We start from the raw sequence: 26905 nt of genomic DNA, 5'->3' as shown, positions 1-26905 counted from the left end.
GCCATGCGCTCCCTTCCTTCCCTCGCGCTGCTGCTGCTGCTGCTGCTCGCGCTGCTGGGCGCGAGGCAGCGGTGTCTCGCGGCCACGCCGCTGCTCGCCTTCCTCATCGACGGCTTCCGCTACGACTACATGGACGACCTGCACGCGCTGCCCGGCTTCCGCGAGCTGGTGGCGAGCGGCGTGAAGGTGGACTACATGACGCCGGACTTCCCCAGCCTGTCCTACCCCAACTACTACTCACTGATGACAGGTCAGGTCCACTCTGCTTGACTTATTCATTTATTTATTTATTTAGCACAAGATAAAACAGTGTGAGGAGGGAACGAAGGAGGCTTGTACAAAGTTCCACTCCCATCATCATAGAATTACATCAACTCAAGATAAACAATCAGAAATACAGCAAAGAAAATTCAAAATAAACAATAAAATGTACAGTGCAACATAGAAAGACTATGAAACACAAACAAGAAAAGAAAGGAAGAAGGATGCAGAAAAATAACACTGAAGATTATGACATGAGATGTTTTTTCAGTAACTTTCTAAAGGATGTGTAAGAACCACATCTAAACCATCCCAGAGTTTTGGACCTCTAAATATAAAGATATTAGATGGATGCCCAGATGTTGGACAGAAGGGTAAAGGAAGATTGCCACGATGCCTGGTTGAATATGAATGAAGGTCAGAGGAAAAAGTAAAAAAAATGTTGAAAAGTGTCAGTGCTGCTGTCTGTCTCCACCCTGCAGCAGCCCAGACTGCACCAACTGACGTGAGGGCAGGGGGGCACATCCGATGCCAGGATTGGGGGGGCGCACAAAAGTGATTTTTTTTTTTACCCGTATGCAACTCATACTATGCCGCTATAAATCACAACTCCGCAAAGTCTCGGCATATCATTCAAAAAGTACTGCACAGGCAAGGCAATTTTATTTGTAGCTATAGCCCGTTTTTACTAACAGTTTGTCTCAAAGGGCTTTACATCCCATCATAACAACATCCTCTGTCCTTAGACCCTCACATCCACTGAGGAAAAACTCCATGGAAAACCCTTTTAAAGGGACAACGAGGAGTTTCTATTTGGTTATAAAAAAGTCTCATATTAATGTGGATGAATCTACGTTACCACTTGTTAATGGTCCATTTTAGATAAATCTATGGTTTTGTCTCTATGGTTATTTTGTTATTGTTAGTGGTGGTGGAAATGCTGGGCGAGCCGCACATACTCACGTTCTTATCTTTCACTTCCCTCCGACCTTCCCAGATCCCCAGTTCTTCTCCCCATCTTCCTTTTCTCCCAGTGTATGGAACTACTTTATGCATGATTAATTGATCTGGATGAATATCAATAAATGAAGCCCTAAGATTGAGGGGGTTGTTTCTTTAAAACCTGCTGATGTCATCGACATCTGTGTAAGAAACTCCCCGTTCATCTGCATCGTAGTGGAGGAGACCAGAGACCAGAGGTGGGATGTGGAGTCAGAAATAGATTTGTCAAACATTATTTGTTCCACCATTTCAATCATTTCTTTTTAGATGTGAAGAATGTGAAGTCTGAAAATACATTTGTTAAATTTTGAATAGTTTGGGGTATTTTTATTGGGGGGCGGGGGTGGGGGGGGCAATTCATGTTTTTCAGAAATTGGAAATTTCTAGGAAGGCTGAAAAGTACTGGTTACTTTCAGGTCTTTTTCTAAACTCCTATTGGACACAAGCTGTGTTTGTCTGTGAAGGAAACCCTAACCCCTAAAAGCAGCACATCAGTGCAGCTGAGCAGCAAAGAGTTCATTCTCACTAACAAGAGTTAAAAGCTGCTTACATTCATTTACAAACTATTAGAGGAATAAGACATTTACTCTGACTCTTACTTTGACTTACAGTACATTTAAAAGATGTACTTTTGGATACTGAAGTACCTTTAAAAGCAAGTACTTTTTTACTCTTACTGGAGTAACATGTCGACTGAGCTACTTTTACTTGTAACGGAGTACATTTTGACCAGTAGTATAGTACTGGGGTGGAGTACTCTGTCCATCTCTGCTCCACTATCATGGTGAAGACTGCTGACCTCCATCATAGCCTACTACTGTATTGTGATGTGTCTGTCGGTCTAAGACGTATTTAGGACATGTTGTTGTTGTTGTTGTTGTTGTTGTTGTTGTTGTTGTTGGAGGTGTGATCTCAGACCTCGTTCAGAGGTGGTTCTGGGATGTACGTGTGTCACGTTGTCTTGGCAGTGTGAGCACGGCCTGACCCCATCACACAGATCACACTGCTCCACTCTTGTCCTCTGTCACAGTGTCAGTGGTCCACAGGTTCATCAGCTGAAGATCATACAGTTTCAAATGAGTTTTAACTCATTATTTTACTATCCACAAGTTTCTGAACGTCATCTATGGTCAAACCCGGAAGCCAGTTTTGCCGGTTTGGTGGAATTGTACGTTTACGTTTCCATGGTTTTCAGTCGTTGTCATAGTTGCGGTAAACGCATGGATCTATTAACGCTGGCTGTTAACACGGATGTCAATTTTTGTGATATGATATCCACTGTTAAAAGCTGCTGTGATGATCCATGCGTTTTATAGATTTTCATTGGGAAAAAAAAAAATCCATGCATTTACCGCGACTACTGAAACCATGGAAACGTAAACATAACATTCCACCGGAAGAGCAAAACCGGCAAACAGGCTACGTTTTAGACGTTCGGAAAAAGGTGGATAGACACACACACACACACACACACAATGGACCCGTTGGTCTGTCAATATTTACTGTATGTACATGTCTTAAGCTCCTTGTCACTTTTCACAATTGATCACATTGAGTTAAAATTTCAGTTTTTTTATCGTATTAAAAAACACATAGGTTTGGTCTCTTTTAAAGGTCTAATACGTAGGAATTCCCCCCATCTAGCGGTGCGGTTGCATATCTGAACGTATTGTTGATGTTGCATTCAGGTGAAATGGGGCAGACGTCAGCACGACACTGGTCACCGTTCAGTGATAGAAGATGAGCAGCATCACTACAGGACCTGAGCCTCCGTCCCCTCTGCTAGAGGACGTCTGTCCTCATAGTCCCATCTCCGAGCCTTCAGCCTTCAGCCTTGAGCCTTCAGCCTTCAGCCTTCAGCCTTCAGCCTTCAGCCTTCAGCCTTCAGCCTTCAGCCTTCAGCCTTCAGCCTTGAGCCTTGAGCCTTGAGCCTTGAGCCTTGAGCCTTGAGCCTTGAGCTTAGCCATAATACCCAGCCATGATGCAGTCCTTGGGATCAGCCAGTATGGGATGTTTACTGTGGTGGTACTTTAAAGCAAGGAGTTCCTCAGACCTGTTTATCACGTTCTCTATCAAACCTAATAACAGTGACAACAAGGACCTGCTGCTACTTGTTGCCAGTGCATGAAACATGTTTCATGTTCATGTAATGCTGCTGGAGGAACAACAGCCAACGGTGCATGGATTCATAGGGGGTGAAGCCCCCCAGGCCCAGGTGTGGCTCAACTCCTAACCAACAGCAAAGAGTTTGAACGTCTTCCCTCTGGTAGACGTTACAAAGTGCCAAGGGCAAATCCTAATATTTTTTTTTAATTCCTTTATTCCTAATGCAATTGGGGCACTGAACACCATGTCCCGTTGATGTTTTGTAATGTAACTAACTAACTAACTAACTACCTGTGGTTCAAGAGAGAGAAAGAGCCAGCAGGGAGAGACTAAAACTGTCGTGGAGATTAGGGGTGGGAGAAAAAATCGATTCACATAAATATCGCAATATCCTTTTTGACGATTTTTAAATCGACTTTTTTTTTCAAAAACTGATTTTTTTTTTGAATTTTTTAAATATTGTGCAATGTGCATTTGTTCGCCTTTTTTTTACATCCAGAGAGTCCAGGTTTTGAAAAGGGTTTAAGTTCACTTTATAATGGAGTATGTTCATTTATAGGCTCCTACAGTATTTGTGTGCAGATAAATGTTAAAAATGCTAAAGACTAAAAATCAAGAGAATCGGCAATATCGTAGAATCACAATTTAAATCGAATCGCCATCCAAAAAAATCGTAGAAGAATCGAATCGGGAGAAAAGCATATCGTCCCAGCCCTAGTACCTGCTCTACCAACTGAGCTAAACGATGCCCCATATCGGTCCCAAGTTAATACCATTAAAGGGATAATTCAACATTTTGGCAAATTCTCCTATTGCCATAATCCCTTTAGTCTTAGGAGTAGGTTAGTTACCTTTAATTGTCGGTGCAAGCTGTTTTTAGATCGGTGGAGCAGAGACATGAGCTGCTCAGGTAACGCAACAGAGGCGCATGGTATTTTCACATTTCCCTCATCAATATAATACAATACAATACACATTTATTTATATAGCACATTTAAAAATACAACCCAGGTTGTCCAAAGTGCTGTACAATAAAACACACAAGCAAAACTAGTGGCAATAAAACTAGATGGGATACAGGTAATGTAGCTACAATAAAACATGTAATAAAACAATAAAACAAGAGTGAAGACATATAAAACTAAAATGCCAAGGAAAAGAGATGAGTTTTTAAGAGATTTGAAGTGCTGGAGTGTTTGTGCAGTCCTAGTATGCAGACGTAGGCTGTTCCACCACAGAGAATGCTCTGTCTCCTCTCGTCTTTAGTTTTGCTCTCGGTGTGGTTAAGAGCAGCTGATTAGCAGACCTCAGTGCTCGGGGGGCCATGGTGAAGAACAAGACTAAATACACAATCCAACAACTCAAAAACACTCTCATGGACAAGTTGTGACCTGCACATTGACCAGCAGTAGTATGATGATAGTAGTAGTAGTAGTAGTAGTAGTAGTAGTGATAGACATCATAGTGAAGCATGCTGTCCAGTGTACACAGATACAATGAACACCCCGTCCCCTTGGTTACGCATTGCACTCGTCACATGACTGGGTCATTTAACAATGTGGTAATTGTCTTTGTGATGTCCACTGCCAATTTATCTTCTCCAGTATTTTAGATTGTGCTCTGTGTCTGTATTTAGATGTGGGACTACAGATGATAATAATAACACTTTTTTTTGTAACACACTTTACATTTAACAAGAAATCTCAAAGTGCTACAACAGCAACCAAAAAAGAAAATGAAAAAAAAAAAAAACCGACTGCAGCATTTTGCTAAATCTTTTCATTTCATGTAAATTACAGAGGTGTCGGGTCTCACATGCTGTGTGCATCCATTGTGTACGCGTCCATAGACTGTGAAACTGTGGTCAGTCATTCACTGAATGAGTTCACACACAGTAACCGCGACCCCCCCACCCCAACCCACCCCCCCACCCGTCTGCTGTCTAGTTTCTGTCACTGTCATGGTGACAGAGTCAGACAGTGGCGGCTCTAAAAAGTTGAGCCATCATGAACTCTGGCAGTGGCCCAACGCTGACAGACCCCCCCCCCCCCTCTGCACACTGTGTATTCATGTTCGTGCTCTGTTTTAAAGAGGAACTACGCAGGATTTCTCCTGTGGCTCTGCTACATTTTTACCTTAAAGGACAATTCCAGGCAAATTCAACTCAGGGCTGTATGTTCCTAACATTTTAGGTCTAAAAGAATGAATCTGAAGATTTTTAGTTTAATGTCTCCTGTTTTGCGGTAGTTGTGTCTGTCCCCGCGTCGCCACGGCAGCAATGAATGGGAGCGGATGTAAGTTCTGCTGTTTAGGCTGTTTCCATCCCTCAAAGCCACAGACAGCGTCAGATGGAGACTCAAACATGCAGCCAGAAGTTTATTTACTTCAACAAGCCGACATGTTTGTAAAACTAGATCTAATTCAAAGTCTCCCGGAGTCTCGCGCGAGACCCAAGTTGATGCGCTCGGTGTGTTCAGGTGCAGTGGGAAAAGCTCCCGTTTGTGTCATAAACACAGGAATATCAACTCTTTACTTGCTTCAAGTAATAAAAACTTCTCGGTGCATGTTTGAGTCTCCACCTGACGCTGTCTGTGGAAAAAAATGTACACTTGAAGCAAGTCAAGAGTTGATATTTCTGTGTTTATGACACAAGCGGGAGCTCCCACTGCACCTGAACACACCGAGCGGCAACTTGGGTCTCGACTCCGCCAGACTTTGAATTAGATCTAGTTTTACAAACATGTCGGCTTGTTGAAGTAAATAAACTTCTGGCTGCATGTTTGAGTCTCCATCTGACGCTGTCTGTGGCTTTGAGGGATGGAAACAGCCTAAACAGCAGAACTTACATCCGCTCCCATTCATTGCTGCCGTGGCGACGCGGGGACAGACACAACTACCACAAAACAGGAGACATTAAACTGAAAATCTTCAGATTCATTCTTTTAGACCTAAAATGTTAGGAACATACAGCCCCGAGTTGAATTTGCCCGGAATTGTCCTTTAATTAAAAAGCTCCGGAGTAATTGTGATGCCTACATGACATTTTCCACCGCTCCATTTATTGATTTTTCGCCGGCTTCGTTGTCAACAGATGCACATGGGCGAGAGGAGCGGAACCGAAACAGCAGAAGAGCGAGTGGACTTGTAGAGTTCCCCTTTAAGTTGGACTAGATCATATTTAATGGGCTCACATGAGAGACAGAGTGTTTATGGCAGCCATAAAGCTGGAGTGTAACGTGAGGAACCAGTGATGTGACAGGGTTCATAGCTGCTCATGTTTCCTGTGTTTTGTGGTGAGAATGAAGGACGTGTCTAAGTGTTGAACTTCCTGCCATGTAAATACAGTCATGCTGAAGCTCTAATTGGATCATTTATATCCAATTATAACTCCTCCTTATTTCCATTCTGGGTTAATCTTCTGATTATTTTCTCAATTCAGTGTTTAACTTAAAGGGATAGTTCACCCAAAATTCAAATTTCACTCATTATCTACTCACCGTCATATCGACTATGAGCTGGGAGAAGTTTCAGAGTCCTCCGTTCCTTCTCTGAGTTACGGGGGGGTCTCGGTGCAGAGTATTTGTCCATATAATGGTTGTCAATGGATACCAACTTTCTTCGTCCAAAAAGACACACCAAAAAACATCCAAATACCTCCATGCTGCTCGTCTGTAATGTCCCTCTGGTATTGAAGCCCCGCCATGAGAAATTGTTCCAAAAAAAATTAAACAAGTCTATATTTTAAACTTGTTTGTAGCGGAAGCTCCCAGTGTCTCAGTTCACTGCTCTTCCTGTGTCAGTGCACCGGCGGAACAATTTCTCATGTTGGGGCTTCAATACAAGAGGGACATTACAGACGAGCAGTATGGAGGTATTTGTATGTTTTTTGGTGTGTCTTTTTGGACGAAGAAAGTTGGTATCCATTGACAACCATTATATGGACAAATACTGCTGCACGAACCCCCCCGTAACTCAGAGAAGGCACGGAGGACTCTGAAAATTCTCACAGCTCTTAGTCGACATGAGGGTGAGTAGATAATTAATTATTAATTAATTAATGAGTGAAATTTGATTTTTGGGTGAACTATCCCTTTAATTGTCCCCAGCCCAACCAGCCAGCACACAGCCCCCCCCCCCCCCCACCCTTCCTGCCTCCTCCTTCCTCTGGTGGGGGCTTCTCCAGTTGGACGAGAGCTTTTTGTTTAGAGTAACGAGTTTTGTCATGGTTGATGAATGGCACGCTCAGAGTGCATGTATGAGTGTGTGTTGTGGGGTGAGTGGGGCTAGAGCTGGACCAAAAATTTATATTACGGTATTTTTCATAATTATATCGGTTTCACGGTATTTGACGGTAGTTTGCATGACTGGCTGTTAACCCCATTTTCTAATAATTTAGAGAATAATTACTGCGGTAAATTGGCTTAGAATGAGCTATTTTACTGTTACCAGGAGTGAATCTTGTAGAAGAACATTAGTATCCAGACTAGTATTAACACGGGTTTGAATGGTCCCACAAAATGCTGCTGTTCACAAAGAGGTGGCAGATCAGATCAGAAATCAATGTGTTTCAGACAGTTATTCCATGTTCTTATGTACATATTGGCCTGATTTATAACCAAACAAAATACATTTATAAATCTGTGTCCATCTATGATATTTTCTATGACCACTAGTAGCTATACATCACTGGCTTCTCATAAAAAGCAATGGAGCAAAAATGGCATATAGATTTCTTTTTCTTTTTTATAAAATGTTAATATATTGGCCTAAATATTGGTTGAGGTAAGAAAATGAGAATAAAATTGAGTGAGTGTGAGCAACCACCTTCCAAATAATTTATACACCTCATGTGAACATTGTTAAAAGCAATAATTGAAGCAGCAGACTGCATAGGGTTGTACCGATTGGCGATTGGAAGGACGATCGGCGATGTTTTGTTTTCTTGCCGATTTTACACACACACATACTCGCTACTTTTTTTATTGATCTAATGCGCCATCTGTCTTTGTTTTAATGAAGCCGCTCCTCTCGCTGCTTCCAACAGATACTCTGTCAAATGATAGTGTTTCACCAATCAAATGCAGCCACTGGCGACGTCCAATCAGACGGAGCCAGGTAGTCATATGACCGCACACAACATCTCTGTGGTAAACAGGGTGGCCACTCCGCCTCAAATCAGAGGAAACACGTTTAGCTGGTGTTGTGGCTGTGACTAGGCTGCCGACGCCAGCCCTGTATGTTACAGCCCGACGAGGTGTTCACTGATAGGCCACAAATAAATTACGTCCGCCACGAATAGATTTTTCGGCTTTCGGCAACGCAATATCGTTCCGTTCATTGATCATAGCGCTCTTTCTCCGTTATTAGCCCTCACACACACACACAGAGAGAAGCGCGCATGCATGACAGCATGACAGCGGTGCACGGTAAAAGCGAAACTCACACGCACCCCCCCCCCCGGGAGGGCGATTGGGACGATCTGAGAATGTCAAAATCGCCCAACACTAAGACTGCATGATGTTTTTATATTTACCAGTAATTCATTTTCACCTGTTGCACTTTTGGCCACTTTTGCTGTATGAACTTGTATTACTTGTTATGTACTTAAGATTATAAGGAATTTGTGCAATGAATCAACTCCCACTGCTCATCATTTAGGCAAAGTGCACAACTGTTGGTTTGTGAAAGGAACTTGAGTTGTGCTTATAGTTTATAGTTTCAGTCCGCAGTTGTCTGCTGCCTCTCTCTGAGCTTTACAACAGCTATGGTGCTTTTTTTTTGAGTCACCTGACATCAGCATTAAGTTCCTGTTGATTGGAGGAAAGCAGCCACACCTGTCCTCTCATCGGTGAATCTGTGATCAGTCTCTGTGGTCTACTGACGATGCGCCGATCAGACTCAGTCAAGCCGCGCTTACTCAGTTATCCTGGATTTCTTTATTCTACTTTTGTGCAATGAGAACAACAATAGCTGAAACAAGCTGGGCTCAGAACGGAGAAATGACATCTGTGTCAAGGACTCTCCATCGTGTGATGTGATGATGTGGTGTGGTGTGGTCATCACTCTGGAATTTTCCTATTGTAAGAAGCCAGAGAACAAGGTTGGTGAGATCAACTGTTCTTGGCCTCGTCAGGTATTATCACTTATCATTCAGACTAAAGCTGCAGACCAAAAACAAAGACCCCCCCCCCCCCCCTTTGCTGGGTCTGTGAGGTGGAAACTTCAGCATAGCTGTAGTTGTTGAGGGATTAGTCACAACCCAAAGGATGACTCAGCTGGTTCTAAGACAGCCTGCAGAGCCCCCCCTCCCCCCCCCCCCCTTATAAGGTGTCACTCAAGTGGACACGGACATTGTTGACACAGCTGCGGCTTTGTGCAGTGCAGTCTTATTCAGCGCATGAGCAGGGGGAGGGGGGGAGGGGGGGCTGGGGGGGGGTCACTATGTCACAACACAACACAGGCTGGAGTCCAGTGTGTTAGCTCACTCATTGGAAACAGACTGGGCCCAGTCCTCAGCCGTTAACAAGCTAGCGGCCGTGGAGCTGGTTGCCAGTTCAGGTCCTGTCAGGTCCTTAGGGACAAAAACAAATCAGAAAACTGCAACAACAGTAGTTACTGTAACATTACTATTATTTTTTTCTTATCATTCATTTTCAAGGTTTTACCTCTCTAAATATCTGGTTTCCAAAATGTCACTTGTCGTGTCATGTTTCTATTAATTTATTATTTTCCATTTTTCTTCTTTTTTTCTTTTCTGAATGTCACAAAAGATAATCCCACAATGTGACTCATGTGGACGACTTGGCAGTTTGAAATCCCCAAATCCTTTTCCCAAAACACACATGCTTGGAATAGTGTATTCCATGTGCATTAAAGGGATAGTAGCATTTTTTAAGTGTGGTTGTATGATCTCCAAATAGCCCCTAAGTACTTCAATTGCAGTAGAAGACTCTCTGCACTCCTCCTGTTAGCAACGCCAGCCCATAATAGCCCTGCCCAGAGATTTACAACATACAGGTCCAAATAAAAACTGTGTTTTTCCTGCACTTTGAAGGGCTGGAAAAAATTATATTATAGTGAACAATGGAACTGTGTATTTTTTTTCAGGTAAAACCTCTTTTAGGCCGTGAAAATAGGCCGTTTCTTTGGGTCTGTTCACAACAATGTATGTTGTAAATCTCTGGGCAGGGCTATTATGGGCTGGCGTTGCTAACGGGAGGAGTGCAGAGAGTCTTCTACTGCAATTAAAGTACTTTATTAGCTATTTGTAGATCATACAACCCCACTTTTAAAAAATGCTACTATCCCTTTAATATTTAATGATGCTGATCTGAATCAGGACAAAAACAAATCTGAATCCGAGCAAATTTATTTATTTATTTATTTAACCTTTATTTAACCAGGCGAGCAAATTAAGAACAAAATTCTGAATCATGAGATTGCCAAAGACTCCCACCCTGTCAGTGAGCCTCCAGAGAGAGGGAGTGAAAGAGACAGAGAGAGACAAAAGAAGAGCTGAGCAGAGGGAGAACTGAAGCTGCTGCCTCACACACAGACAGAAATGTGAGGCAGCGTGGATTCACTTTGTTGGACTGTGAATTGAGGTGACACTGATTGTGCTGGACGACTCTGTCCTTCCTTGTGAGCGAACATGCAGAATGCTGACAAGGCAGAATCACTACTGGACAGAGCAGCAGACGGTCTGGACCAGAGCAGAAACCAAGACTCTAGTTCACCTGCAGCCTCGTGGTCACAGGCACTATGTAGAGGTCAAGGTTCAAGGCTGTTATTTGTGTTCCCGTAAGGCAATTATTGTTGCAGTGAGTACAAAGAACACAGATACAAGACACACAATTAACACTAGAACCGCCGTGAGGTCATTTTGACCTCTCGCTTCTTAAAATGCACATAACTCTGTTTGTGTAAAAACCCTGTGTCTCCCAGTCGATGACTTTTCCTAAAAGTGTGTTCTACATCATCTTATGCGTTTTCATGATTCTAGTATAAAAGAGGACAAAAAAAATAGTGATTTTACCTAGAACCGCCAAGAGGTCATTTTGACCTTCATTCATTCTAATACAAAAATGGTAAATGGACTGCATTTATACATCCATATACATTATATAATCAGCCAGACACACAGTTCAAAACACTTCATAGTAATGCTTCACATTCATGTACACACACATACTTTACAAAAAATAACAATAGTCGTTGCTAGGCAACCAATATAGACGACTCATTAATTTTCACTTTTTCGAACAGTGTGTGTATATAAAAATGTATAAAATAGATTTTCCAATCATTGCAATCTGGGCTAAATAATGTCCATTTAGTCACTCAGTTTGTCAGTTAGATAGTTAGATAGTTAGTTATTTAGTTAGTTGGTAATTTTGACCTCATCCCACAACACAACACGAGTTCAGATATTAGAAAGCTGTCAAACAGTTAAAACAGGTGTCAAACAGATAACAAATGAACATTATTCATAAACATTGGACCAAACAATGACAGTCCCTTGCTCTCATGAGAAATAGACATGAATTCAGAAATTTGTAACAATTTTGAAAATTTTTATAGACACACACTGTTCTGTTGATCTTGGTTAGCAGCGACTATGGAGGTCAAAATGACCTCTTGGCAGTTCTAGCGTTAAAAGGGGGGGGGGTAAAATACAGTGTGTTGAAACAACAACAGTGGCACGACTAAAAAAGCCCATAAATGACCGGAAAAGTGCAATCAGTGCGTATCATCCATATCTACATCATCATCAACATCACAAGAAACAAGAAACAGAGAAACAGAGCCACAGAATATCAGTCAAACAGTCAGGTACGACTCCTACCCTGTACAGAATCCCAAAGGGAGATGAGATGTCTGTAGGGATCAAGGAGCTTGTACCTGTTACTTTTTATACGAGGAAGTCTGAGTCGGGAGCCAGAAGGCAAAAGCTGGAACTCAGAGTGTAAGGGACGGGAGCTATCAGAAAGAATGGCATTAGCCTTCCTAATTATCTGTAAGTAGGCTACGCTGTTGGACTCCCAAAATCTTACTTGTTGCTTGTTTTTATCACTCTGCTTAGTGCAGTTTTTGACTTGATGTTGAGGTTTCTGAACCAGCAGAGGAGAGAAAAGGTCGGCACAGATTCAACATGTGATTTGTTGGATAAAATCATCAGGGACTTATGTATCAATCTGAAACTTGGAAAGTTTCCTCAAACGAGACAGTCGTTGCTGGCCTTTCTTTTGCAGGTTATTATCCAGATTAGTCCCAAGATCAAGGTCATGGTCACGGAGTGTCTCTGTGTTAATGTCAGTCAGCTGAGCCGCCGCTGTGCAAGATACACTGTTGCTCCTAGAACATTTCCAGCAGCTGCTCTGTGTATCTGTGTGTTCATGTGAATCAGAGCAGCCTCTTACATGACTTTAGAGTCGCTGTAGAGGTTCTTCATCAGTGGTGAAGTACCATTAATGCAAGTAATGCTGTTGCATTAGGGCCCGTGGCCAAAAAAGGCCCGTGGTGAACTCTTTGCTTTCGATATCCTCCCCCTCTGGTCATTCATTTTTTTATCCCCACAAAAAAAAAAAGAAAGAAAGAAAGAAGAAGCCCATGGTCTGATCTGAGTTAGAAATGTTAAGGTAAATACAGAGACTGTTGATGAAAAACTGTCCCTGAAGGTAACGTGCATCAGCGGTTTAGCATGAATTTCCCTCTAAAACAACTCTGTGTGGTAACGTTGTGTTATTATCTCATAGTGTGGTGAATGTGCAGCTCACAACTTGTCCACCAGAGCGTTGTGGAGTTGTTGGATTGTGTATTTGATGAGTTTGATGAGGGAAACCAAGAAATCCCATAATGAGCCTCCGTAGCGTAGCTCTGAGCAGCTCACGGCTCTGCTCCGCCGTTCTAAAAACAGCTTGCACCGACAATTAAAGGTAACGAACCTACTGCTATGACTATAGGGATTATGGCAATGGGCCAATTTGACTAAATGTTGAACTATCCCTTTAAGGCCTTGCAGTACACAAAGCTGCCAGGTGTGTTTGAGACTGATAGACCTGTGTCTAGTTTGATCAGACTACATGATGAAGTAGAGCTGCTGCATTAACTCAGATAACATGGTTCATATTAAACTTCACAAGGTTCAAGGCTCAGTTCAGATTAAAGTCAATAAATTCATGTTCCTCGATACTTTGATAAGCTGTGTTTTACAACTTAATGTAATGTGTCATAAAACAGGTCGACTCAACAAAGATCAACGTACAAATGTAATTCAGTTCTATGGACATTTTTATTACACAGATACTGAGAGAGAGAGAGAATCAGCAGCGTTAAAGGTTGTTTACTGTCTTTGAACTGACAGAAAACATCCAAAGCAGCAGAAACAGCAGGAAAAACCCCATTTAAAACTCATTTCAGTGGTGAGCTTCAATGTGTTTACCATTAACAGTGACTCACTGCGGTTGTTGCTGGATGTAATCACTTAAAGCAGAAGTAAGCGATCCGGTGGTTTTGGCTAATGCTGCGTTCCAGGCAGGCTTTTGAAACCGTAAATTACAGCTTCAAGTCACGACTTACGACTTTGTAGCGTTCCAGGCAACCCACTGGTGTTTCTCCGACCTGTTTTACCGGTGAAAGTCACTATAACGGCCACTCGTAACTTCTGACCCGTGAACTCGTACCAGATCGAACTGGTACCACTTCACAGGTCGGAAAAACACAAGTTATGGGTTGCCTTGAACGCACCATAATAATAATTATAAGCACCATAATTAATGAATGAATTAGTAACCATGACAGGAGCAGAGGGGGAAGTGCAGTAAAGACAAATATAGGATGAGGTCATGGTGGGTGGTCACTGGTCAGGGCAAGAGAAGTATAGAAGGCAGTAGAAAAAGTTAATATTATAGAAATGATGGCTACAGATATCATCTAATATTCTGACTCAAATCATAAAGCTTACTAAGTAGGTGTATTACCTGAATGTAATCAAGCTACAAAGTCATTGTAGTGAGCCCAGTCATAAGTGGTATTCTACACCGGCATGGTCGTCTGGTTTAGGTTTATAGAGATAATGTTCCACTGTTGTTCTGGTGATTATTTCTAGCTCTGACTGGGAATAGTGTTTTCTCTCTCTTCATACAAACAAACAGATGTAGACAGAACAATAGACATGATTATTATTAACAATATAATAATGAAAAAAGTTGGTAGGAAGGGATAAGAAAAAAAGGAAACAGAATAAATATACATTATTCCTCTCCTATAGATATGTAGGTGTGATGCTTTGTTTAGTGTCGGTTAGTTGAAGGGATCTGCTGCCCTGATGACATCACGGGTTGGTACAAGCTCCGCCCACAGCTGCGTCACAGTCACAGGGTGAAGTTTGTGCTGTGATTTAGGGCCTGTCCCAATATGCACACTCCATCACACTTACACACTTAGGCGCTTGGCGTGTGCGTTCATGTTCTTAGTGTCAGTTCAGTGTGTCCCGTTTCTCCAACGACTGAAAGTTCAGCGTGTTGATTTGTACTTTACCCACACTAGAGGTGAGACCGCATCCCAGCGGTGTTTGGCCAAGTATAAATCCCACAATGCACCACGGTGAAGTCCGCCGTCACCGGCAGCCACAAGCCCGTTTAGGAAATGTGATTGAATTAATCTCAATAAAATGAAATTAACTTTCTATCTCATAATTCTGACTTTTTAATGTCATATTTTATATTCATCAGCTCTGTTCATGCTTTTATTTTTTTGTTTTTCTTGTTTGTTTTATTTACTTACAGAGTTGGACTTACACAGTTATGATCTGAATCTTGCGCATAGAGACACTTTAGGAGTAGATGAGACTGATCCAGCAGTGCTGTTGATTAAAACTGTTGTTGCCGTACTGTGTGAGTGTGTAGTAGTTGTGCTAGTGTGCGCAACGGCACAGGCTGCACTTGTCAAGTTTGTCCCAATTGCTTTTAAATCTCCCCCCACACGCTTGGCCACTTAATCCATGCTTGCACACTATATGTAAATATACGTTCGGCCATCACCAAAGTGTGTGCGTAACCAAGCGCACTGAGCCAAGTGTGGAGGAATGGGACAGCCCATCCGTCAACAAGCAGTTCTTCTCTGTCTCTTGTGCTGTAGCAGCTTTGTGGTGCAGCACCGCCACCTGCTGGTGGGACAGAACGACTGGACAAAGACACAATGATTGTCTCAGATGTCCTGCATCGTTGCACGTGTCCAGACTCCTGCCAATCACAGACCCAGACCCCCTTTTTTATTTATTAATTTTTATTTTATTTTTTTTTTCATTTAAAGGGATAGTTCACCCAAAATTGAATTTTCACTCATTATCTACTCCCCCTCATGTGGACTAAGAGCTGGTAAAAATGTTGGAAGAAAAATGAAAAAATATACGGTGGAACATATTTGAATAACACATTTAAACATAATCAGTGAATCAGTGTTAGTGTGGATGACAGAGCCAGTTGTGTAGATGTTCTATCAGAAGGTCCATGACATCAGCATGAATGGAGCTGACTCACAGGGCCTGAAGGACCGGGTCTGGTCCTGATGGACTCACACAGTCCAACATGATCTGACCCAAACCTTTAAAAAGTTCTCCTTTGTCATCCAGTGAGACGGATCAGGATGTTTTGGTTTTTCTGGAATTAAAAATATGTCATGGAGGAAAAAACCTCACAACTTATCGGCTGTTTTCACTAGTTGGTTGCTGTGTGTGTGTCTGTCTGTGTGTCTGTCTGTCTGTCTGTCTGTCTGTCTGTGTGTCTGTGTGTGTGTGTGTGTGTGTGTGTGTGTGTCAGTGCCCTCTCGTTCTAAGCCCTACAACAACAGGCCGTCCCGACCAATGGGCTGTGAGCTCTGCAGCCTCCTCGTGATGTGCTGATGTGTGTGTTTTTTTATGGAGCTTCTTTTGAAAGGATGACTGGCTAGAGATACACACACACATGCACACACACACAGGCACATGCACATATATATACACACACACACACACACACACACACTCATCCAGCCGGTCCTGCCTGATGCTGACTCTGTTTTGCTTTCAAATGATTTTGTGTCCGTCTGTGGCTCTGAACGTCTACAAACTGAAAGAACATAAAACTGAATATTTCCTTCCTAAAACTACAATGTGAAGCCACAAGGGCTACAGCTTTGTAATCTTCCCTAGGAATTGGGACTCCACTTGCTATGTCACTGCATAGTTTACGTTCGGGCATGTAAGCGACTGCGTAGTTACGTTTGCACACACGTCGCACCATAACAACAAACCCAGCAGCAACATGGAGTTAACGGTTGCAACTGTTTTTTTTGTCATTCATCATGACAAATTAAAAATGCTGCCATGTTATATAACTTAATAAAAGAAAAGAAAATGTAATGCAGACTGATCGGTTCATTGTAAAAGATTACTTTATTGATGTAAATGTGGTGATTTCTGTACATCCAGAGCCCCGAGGCAGCGCTGCTCTGCTGTCCAACACACACATGAAGCTTCACTTTTCATTCTAACAAACTAATGCTACTGCCACCTGATTCTGGGAAATTTTCTCTGGCCCAACCTGGGCGAGTCAGCATCTGAAATACCTCGCTCTGAAGGGCTAGATTCATACGTTATGTCCACTACCCCTACATGCAAAGAGTAATTGGGACATCACTACCCTCACAGGAACGCGCAAAATTTAGGGATAGGGCTAAAAAGTAGGGCGGGGGGGTGTATTGGGACTGGCCACTTTGAAGGGCTGGAAAAAATTATATTATAGTGAACAATGGAACTGTGTGTTATTTTTTCAGGTAAAACCTCTTTTAGGCCGTGAAAATAGGCCGTTTCTTTGGGTCTGTTCACAACACTGTATGTTGTAAATCTCTGGGCAGGGCTATTATGGGCTGGCGTTGCTAACGGGAGGAGTGCAGAGAGTCTTCTACTGCAATTAAAGTACTTAGGGGATATTTGGAGATCATACAACCACACTTTAAAAAAATGCTGCTATCCCTTTAAACTTGCTCTCTCAGACTTCCTGCTAACTGTTGTTGTGATGTTGTGTGTGTCGGTTTGTTGCAGGCCGTCACTGTGACACCCACCAGATGACGGGGAACTTCATGTGGGACGAGGACTCTCAGAAGGAGTTCCTGATCGGGCTGAACGCCGACAGCCGGCTGCCTCTGTGGTGGAACGGGTCGGAGCCGCTGTGGGTCACGCTGCAGAAGCTGGGGAAGAAGGTCTACATGTACTACTGGCCTGGTGAGCACGGCTGAGTTTAGGTCTTGCTTTCTTTTTTCGTGGCCGGTAGCTACGTCTCTAAAGGGATATTTCAACATTTTGGCAAATTTGACTACTGCAATGATCCCTATAGTCATAGCAGTAGGTTCATTCCCTTTAAGTGTCGGTGCAAGCTGTTTTTAGAACGTGAGCTGCTCAGTACTTTCACATTTCCCTCATCAAACTAAATACACAATCCAACAACTCCACAACGCTCTGGTGGACAAGTTGTGACCTGCACATTCACCACGCTATGAGATAATAACATATGATTATGTAACATTACGACACATGAGGCAAATACTTTTTGCATCACTCGGCCCAGCAGCCGTGTCTGGGTATGATTTCCAGTTGTAGTTCATAGCAGTGTTGTTTTTTGCAGGCATTTTAGATTTAGTCTTAGTCTTTAGTCTTAGTCTTTTTGACGAAAATACTTATTAGTTTTAGTCAATTTTAGTCATTTCTATATGTGATAGTTTTAGTCTAGTTTTAGTCGACGAAAACTCAACAAGGTTTTCGTCTAGTTTTAGTCAGTTTTAGTAAAAAAAAAAAAAAAGTCTTAACAAATTAATTCAATAAAGGAATGGTTTTACACATAATGTTTCCACCCAATGGCAAATACTCTAAGGATTATGCATTAGCCTACACAGATAAAGTGGTAACAGTAGTGCCTTCAGTTTTTTTTCTGCTGGATTATATTTAAAATGCGTCCATGTATCTTCTGGTCAAGTGACGGCAGGTGTGTTGAGCAGAATGTGCGCTGCATGCCAGGTGGTGGTGTGACCACAAGGATGGGATGCAGCATCGTTGCAGACACTTGTTGATTTTTAATTGACAGGTTATACGCACAATAAGCAGAAATGTCGTGCATTTTGAACGTCTGACCATCAGCGCCGCGGAGCCGCTGCACCGCGGTCACCAGAGCAGCTGATCACTGCCTGCTGCTCTCTGCCGCTCTGATCACAAGCACCGGGCGGCGGCGCAGCGCGGCTCGTTTCAGCAGCGTTGTTCTACTTTTGACTGAGCCGTTGCTAAATCATGTGAAGTAGCCTAATGACAATCCATAATATGGAATTTAGCCCAGTCCTACCACTAACATTTACGTCCGTTCTCGTCTCGTCAACGAAAACTCACACACGTCTGGTCATGTTTTCGTCATCAGAGAGCCATGTTCGTCTCCTCACCGTCTCGTTATCGTCATGAAAAAAAGGGGCGTCAACGAAAATATTTCGTCATCGTCATCGTTAACGAAAACAACACTGGTTCATAGTGAATGTGGTGAATGTGCAGGTCACAACTTGTCCACCAGAGCGTTTTGCAGTTTAGATTGTGTATTTGATGAGTTTGATGGGGGAAATGTGAAAGTACTGAGCAGCTCACGTCTCTGCCACGCCGATCTAAAAACAGCTTGCACCGACAATTCAAGGTAATGAACCTACTGCTATGACTTTATGGTGATAGGCGAATTTGCCAAAATGTTGAACTACTGTATCCCTTAAAAAGTGAACAATGGGCTGTCCACTGACTGCTTGTCTGTGAAAAGGTGGTGGGGGTTATGGAGCTGACAGAGGGCAGCTGACTAATTTGAAATATTACTGCACTGTATCTTTAGACTAAGGTTAAAATGTCTCTTTTATTCCTATAAAACATTGGAGCACTGAAATGCTTCCTGTAGAGAGTGATGAAACAGTGACTAAGCACATTTTTATATACAGTACATCAAAAATGACTAATGGAAAAATCTGAAAGTCTGGAAGAACTCACATTACACAGACACACAACATGATTTGCTCACATAAGGAAGGTTTCAGTCAATTTTAAAACTGGAATATTTTTCACAAAATCTTGGTACCGGGGGATCAGCTTCTAACACGGAGGCACATTTTGGAAAATGAAGAAAAGCTTCCAAAGAACTTGTCAGTAAATAATGCAGTAAGTTTACATCCCTATGTTTATCCGTGTGTGTGTGTGTGTGTGTGTCCTCAGGCTGTGAGGTAGAGATCCTGGGTGTCCGTCCATCTTTCTGTGAAGTCTACGTCAGCAGCCCATCAGAGAAGAACCTCACAGACGCGATAGAGAAGGCTCTCAACGTCCTGAGGTAACGACACAGCCGGTCTGCCTGACCTGCAGCCTCAGCTGTTTGTCCTGTCAGAGCAGCAGAGACGCTCAGGAGAATAACACATACCACAACATCAATGAACGCTTCACAAACACCACAGTGAAGCGTCAACTTCCTTGTTCTTTTTTAGAATTAAAGGGACAACCAGGAGTTTTGTTAAAGTGAAGTGTTTCCACACTACATTTATGAGCCTCCGCGCCGTGAAATTCTTTGACCGGGTCAAGACAGACTCATGTTTTCATTCATCAAGAATTAAAGTCAGAGGTTGGAAGACGATCACATACCGTCGTAGTTCCCACCATAAACGGAGATTCATACGGCGGCGTTATTCTCATGACTCGCCACGAAACCGAAAGTAAAGAAACGCTGGTCGGCTCGCCCAGCATTTCCACCACCACTAATAATAACAAAATAACCATAGAGACAAAACCATAGATTTATCTAGAATGGACCATTAACAAGTGGTAACGGAGATTCATCCACATTAATATCAGACTTTTTATAACCAAATAGAAACTCCTGGTTGTCCCTTTAAAAATTCATTAAAACCCAACTCAATTCATACATGTTCGGTATAGTTTTTTGTTAACATCACATATTTATTTTCTTAGCAGCCCTTAGCAAACACATTTCCCATCAGCCTGAGATCACTTGCTAAATTTCAGTCGAGTGTTTGTTCCTGTTGTGTGGAGTCTCTGTGCTTAGTTCAGTGTCTGGGATGGCGGTTACAAAGATTATTACCAATGACGGTTTAATAGCTGCTTTATCCAAAGAAATCTGTCTCTGGAACAGCCATTAAAGAAATATTGTCATATTGTATTGAGGTTTATCTGTACTTACAGATATAATATTTAGTAGGGCTGTCAATAGATTTAAAAAAAATTAACTAATTAATCTCACAATTTTCTGTAATTAATCTAGATTAATCGCGATTAATTTATCAACGAATAAATGCATAAATTTGTCCTCTTACGACCAGAGCTTATAATGAAAATGTATTCATGTATAATCATCAAATTAATGTAGAATAAACACAAACAACTCTATTTAAATTCAAAGACTATTTTAATGGCTTTCTTTAAACTTTAAACACAGTTTCTCTCCTGTGAAGAACAAATTTGGCACAAAAAAGGCCACTTGCTTATATTCTCCAACAGAAATAATAACAAAACATCCCAGGCTCCATGTGTTGAAGTGCAGGTTGAATATCAAAACCATCAAGACCACTTATGGGCATGCGCCAACATATTTTGTTTTTCCTGCCTACATCTCCAAGGCAACGCTGCTCTTCTGTCCAATTCACACCTGAAGCTTCACTTTTCATTCAAACAAACTAATCAACAACTAAACAAACATTCAATAACTAATCTAAAAAGAATGAAAGCAGCCGGCGGTGAAGCTCTAAAGGCCTGCGGTTAAGTTAATGGGCTCCACATATTGGTCATCTAAACAGTTACTTACTTGCATGAAAAAATCTTAAAACTGAATAAAGTGAAGAACAACGGCGCTACAGCCAGTACATGCTTTGCCTGCTGCACACGTAACGGGTCAGCCACCACCGGAAGTAAACAAAACTGCGTTAATTGCGTAAATTTTTATTTTTTTTAACGCGTTAAATGTTTAAAATGAATGTCCAAAATTAACGCGTTAACTTTGACAGCACTAATATTTAGTTATATATATTTTGTTTTTGTTTTTTTAAGGAATGTTCTTAGAAATCACTGCCCAACAAATTGTGCAAAACATATTGGAATGTATTTACAGCAAAAGCCAAGCAGACATGGCAGCCATATATTATGAGAAAGTGGATGTGGAGGGCCATCACTTTGGTCCAGACTCTCAACAGGTCAGAACAGCTGTGCAGCAGCTGGATGGAGCCTTGCAGACGCTCAACAGGAAAGTCAAAGTGAGTGTGTTATTGTGTTGTTGTGTTGTTATTACAGCTCCACTTCCTCTGTCATGCACCGTGTGTGTTTATCTGTTTGTGGTTGTTTCTGTTTCTGTTTGCAGGAGAAGAAGATGGCGGAGCAGCTGAACATCGTGCTGTTCTCAGACCACGGGATGACCAACATCCACTGGATGGAGAAGGTGATAGAGCTGAACAAGTTCATCAACATGTCAGACGTCCTCAAGATGATGGACAGGGGACCGGTGGTCAATCTGTGGACCAAAGACAGCAGCTCCCAGAAGGTGAGACCAGGACCAACCAACCAATCAACCAATCAACCAATCAACCAATCAATCAATCAATCAATCAATCAATCAATCAATCAATCAATCTCTTTTATTTAACCAGGTAAAAAACTCATTGAGATTTAAAACCTCTTTTCCAAGAGTGACCTGGCCAACACAAACAGCTCAGTTGCACATCACACAAGACTCAAATAAAATACAATCACACATTTCAGGAAAACATGATTAAACAACGCAATCACACACAATCCTGAGCTCAGTTCTCTGTCTTTATAACTGACCTGAATTCACCCAGAGTTACAAGATGAGTCAGTTTCTAGTCCTTCTATCTGCACATCGTTCCAGGTTGACGGGGTTAAAACATTTAAAAGCCTTTTTGCCCAGTTCAGTTCTGACTCTCGGGACCTTCATCTGTATAATGTCCTGAGAACGCTGAGGCCACATCGGCTGAGGTTTCGTGTACACACAATATGTCGGCAAAAGTCCAAGAACAGATTTATAAATGAAAGTCAACCAATGAGAGAGTCTAAGGACACACAAAGATGGACAATGTGCGACGGCATATAAGGAACAGTGATGTACACGATAGCTGCAACCGGTAGGGATGTCCCGATACCACTTTTTCACTTCCGATACGATACCGATATTGCAGCCTTCAATATCGGCCCGATACCGATATTGATCCGATATTAGGGGTGGTGAAAAAAAAACGATTATTTATATTTTTCAAATTCTAATACAAAGGAGATCGTCCTGTTGCTGACTGACAGGCTGCTGCTGTCATGTTCTTCTAAGGGACAGACAGTAGTGAGCTTACTTTTGAACTGTAAAATATTAAAAAATAAACCTTATTTACAACTGTTACTGAATTACTGTAGGTACATCAATGTCAAACAAAAGGCAAAATCTTCTTGCTTCAAGGTTTTATTTGTCACTCCAAATTGAAGATTATAGCCTGCCTTACAGTAAAAATGGCATAGGCTACATAAAATAAAAAGAGGAGTAAAGCAATATATTAAGCATCAAAGATGTTTAATCAAACCCACATAGTTTGAAACAACGTTCAAAACACACAGCCAGTAACTAAGCATAAAGCCCGCTAGCTTAATGCTAACGTATAATGTAAAACGCCATAGACGGGCTAACAGAAATTAGCATCGTTAATTTAATTCTGGCTTTAGCCTGTTAACACGGCACAACATGTGGACCAGCTGGTCTTTGACCACCGACCCCTAGCACATTTACCGTTTATTAGCGGGCAAGCGCGACCGGTCCGTGTGTGTGTGTGTGTGTGTGTGTGTGTGTGTAGCCTACATGCGGCCGACATCACTTCTCCCTGCTACAATTGCACACACGCTGTTGTTGTTGTGATCATGTGATCTCTGCATGCTGGAGGGGCGCTCTTCTTCTCTGGCAGGCGGCGCACCAACATTAAGGTGCGTTAGCGCCACCTACTGTGTTGGAGTGTGAACGAGAGTCACCTATTCATATGGGACAGAAGTGCTGGAGCGGAATAATGGACTGCTTTTATCGGAGCGTTTATATCGGAGATTTTAGATGCAGTCCGATATAATCCGATATTCGTTTTTTTGGCTGATATCGGACATAAATCCGATATCAATATCGGATCGGGACATCCCTAGCAACCAAGTAATAAAACGCAGAGCACAGTGATATACAGTATCCAGTTTCTTTAAAACCTGATCAGGTGCGTTGATAAAAAGCAGCAGGTCTCCGTGGTCCAACAAGGGTAAAACAGTTGAGTTGATCAAGTGTTTTCTGACTTGGAATGAAAAACATGATTTATTCCTAAAAAAGAAACCTCATTTCAGTTTCAGTTTAGAAACGAGTTTATCAATGTGCAGTTTAAAGGACAGGTTCTCATCGTGTCTGTGTGTGTGTGTGTGTGTGTGTGTGTGTCTGTGTGTGTGTGTGTGTGTGTGTCTGTGTGTGTGTGTGTGTGTGTGTCTGTGTGTGTGTGTGTGTGTGTGTGTGTGTGTGTGTGTGTGTGTGTGTGTGTGTGTGTGTTATTCCAGGTGTATGATGCACTGTTGCGGGTCCCTAACATGCGTGTGTATAAGAAACAGGAGATCCCCGAGCGTTTCCATTATAAAGGAGGGAGGTTCGTCTCCCACCTGACGCTGGTCGCCGAGCCGGGCTGGTTCATCACCGAGGTAACGCATCACATCACTTCTGTTGTCACATTGACCAGGACAAGTGTGTTTCCCTTCATGCTTGTCTAACATAGAACAGCTCAACTAGAAGTCAACACAGAGACGAGGGTTAGATGAAGGTAAACAACAGGGGAGCTGACAATCCTGAAAATCATTTTTGCTGCCAACTTATTTCATCATTATTTATGGATCATTATGGGCTGGTTTTAGCTTCATGTATCTCATGCACGTGGATGAAAACAGGATCTCTTGTGTGTTTATGTTTGTGCGTGAATTCCAGAACAAGTCGAATCTCCCGTTCTGGCAGAATGGCTCTGGGCCGGCCTCGGGTTGGCAGAACGGTTGGCATGGTTACGACAACGAGTTCCTCGACATGAGAGGCTTTTTCTTGGCAACGGGACCTGGTAACACACGCATCATATCTTTAAAGGAGACATATTCTGTCCCTTTTCCACAAATTAAAATAGTCCCCAGGTGTCTTAAAGACATGTCTGTCACATGCTTCAGTCAGAATCCCCCAAGGATCAAACATCACAGCTCTTTACATCCTCTCTAAACAACAACAAACGGCTGCTTTCAGTGTCTGTCCCTTTAAATGCAAATGAGCCACTGCTTGCCCCGCCCCTTCTACTGCTACCAGGTAGAGGAGGGATTATGCAAATGAGAAAACTAGTTACATCATTGAAAGACAACTGAGGGAACAGCTTGTAAAACCACATGGATTTCAACAGATTTTATTGTCAATTCTCACATTTTGGGACCAGAAGACAAAAGCCTTCAGAAAGTGACATTTCCATAATGTGTCCCCTTTATTAAAGTGCATTCTGGGTAATTTATTGACACCTTTAATCTGTCAAGCAAGTAACAGATTTGTTTGACAGCGTCCCTCAGCGTCCACGCTCTTCTCCTGTTGGCCGCGGTCTCTACTGAGCCAGTGAGCTGCTGGAGAAATGTTGGTGGAAAAGTTAAATGTAGTGAATCATAATTAAGCAATATCACAGTAGAGGGAGTGCTGTTGTACTGTATATCAGCACGGCTGTGATTCGGTCAGATAATCCCACCGTGCTGATATACAGTACAACAGCACGACCTCAGTGTGATATTGCTTTTATACAACAGTGCTACGAGCGCATTTTAGAACAGTAATAAACTACAAGAGATTATGATTTGTTTGTTTATTTATTTGGCTCCGCCAACAGAAATAGTTCTGTAACTGGAAGGGAGACAAGGCTGTTGCCAGGCAGCACATAAACATTTCATACTAGCTTGCTACTAGCTACAAGCTTTTCCACCGAGCTGCTTCAGTGCTGGTTCTGGTTCTGAGCCCGTGTCTGATCAGCAGCGCAGCAACAGGACCAGCGTGAAGACACAGAGACGTTATCGATACCGTATTACATGTGTTTATCTGCTATGTAGCCTAATCATTATAAACACAGTTGAAGCTTAGTAGCTGAGCTACGTGGCTAACAACAGCTAACGCTAATATCAAAACACATCACCGTCAAAACGTAGTTGCCCCCGCGGTGATTTTTTTCCAGCCGTGTTTAGTAGAGATTTATCTCCAATTAGACGGACCAGGTCAGGTCCAGGTTTTAATGTTCAGGTTTCTAACTGTAGCAGCAGCAGAGAGATGAGGCAGCTCCTGTATGGGGAGCCTGGCTCTGACTTAGCTCCTGTCCAGCTGAACAGCGGAGTGATAACGTCTGTGAAAAGTCCCAGTGCTGTTATACTGTATATCAGCACTCATGGAACGTCTCTTGTCCAATCAAATTGCTCGGTTGGGACCGGTCGGAACTAACTGTTGTATAATATCAGGACATCTACCTACCCTGAAAAGTTTTAGCATCTATTTTTGTGGTGTAAAAATGTGGAATAGACTAGATGAGGATATAAAAATGTGCAATAACTTAAAACAATTTAAAAGTAAGTACAAACATACACTCTTGGTCAGCTATAAAGAACTGGACAGATCATTTTACTCTTTTTATTTATAATCATGGTCTTATTTCATATTAAAGTAATATGTTTTTAATCTTTAAAAAGGTATGGAACTACTGGTGTATGACATGAATCACAATGTGGCGGGGGGGCTGAACTTGATCAGCCTTGCTTCCTTCAGCCCCTTCTCAAACTTGCACAGTATCATTATTGTTTTTGTTTCTTGTTACATCGACTGTTTGTCTTTTTGTGCTTGTTTGAGACAAATAAAAATCAAATCAAATCAAATATCATAACATCTGATCATTGTTTTTACTCCACTTCATCCAGACTTCAAGCGAAATCTCCGTGCAGCTCCGATCCGATCGGTGGACATCTATAACGTGATGTGCCGGACGCTGGGAGTGACACCGCTGCCCAACAACGGCTCCTGGTCTCGGGTGGAATACCTCCTGAAGGGCTCAGCCGGTCCCCCGCCCCGGTCCACAGCCCTCTGGACCGGCTGCATGGGGCTGGTAGGAATACTGCTGGCACGACGGGACTAACACACGGACCGGTCTAGTGTTTGTGGCATCTGAGAGTAGAGAGAGAATTGATCCTGTAGAGGGACTTAGACCACGTAGGGGTGAATGAATGAATCTGTGAGGAGGGAAAATCAACGACACTTCCTCTGTTCCTCCTTCCTGTCTCATCAGAAGTTTGACACCTCTGAGATTTGGAGTAAATGGAATAAATGCACGTCTGTGAAATCTAACCAACTGTTCAATTCCATATTTGCCTGTGAATGTCTACTTGATGAATTCAGTTTTATTTGTACGGTGCTAAATCATAACA

General features: G+C 42.3%; 1 protein-coding gene across 1 annotated transcript; it reads left to right on the top strand.

Annotated features, from left to right (window-relative positions):
- Positions 1-26905, top strand: enpp6 (ectonucleotide pyrophosphatase/phosphodiesterase 6). Its single transcript, XM_085788950.1, has 8 exons — positions 1-250; positions 17450-17629; positions 19634-19745; positions 21531-21672; positions 21777-21956; positions 23996-24133; positions 24414-24537; positions 26402-26905. Exons 1-8 carry the CDS (start codon positions 4-6, stop codon positions 26614-26616), a joined length of 1338 nt encoding a protein of 445 aa, XP_085645076.1. The 5' UTR covers positions 1-3; the 3' UTR covers positions 26617-26905.

Source organism: Trachurus japonicus, chromosome 10 (assembly GCF_045865225.1).
Source record: "Trachurus japonicus isolate A0001 chromosome 10, Traja_1.0".
NCBI lineage: Eukaryota > Metazoa > Chordata > Actinopteri > Carangiformes > Carangidae > Trachurus > Trachurus japonicus.
Note: the sequence above shows the minus strand (reverse complement) of the source record. Positions and strands in the feature narration are given on the sequence as shown.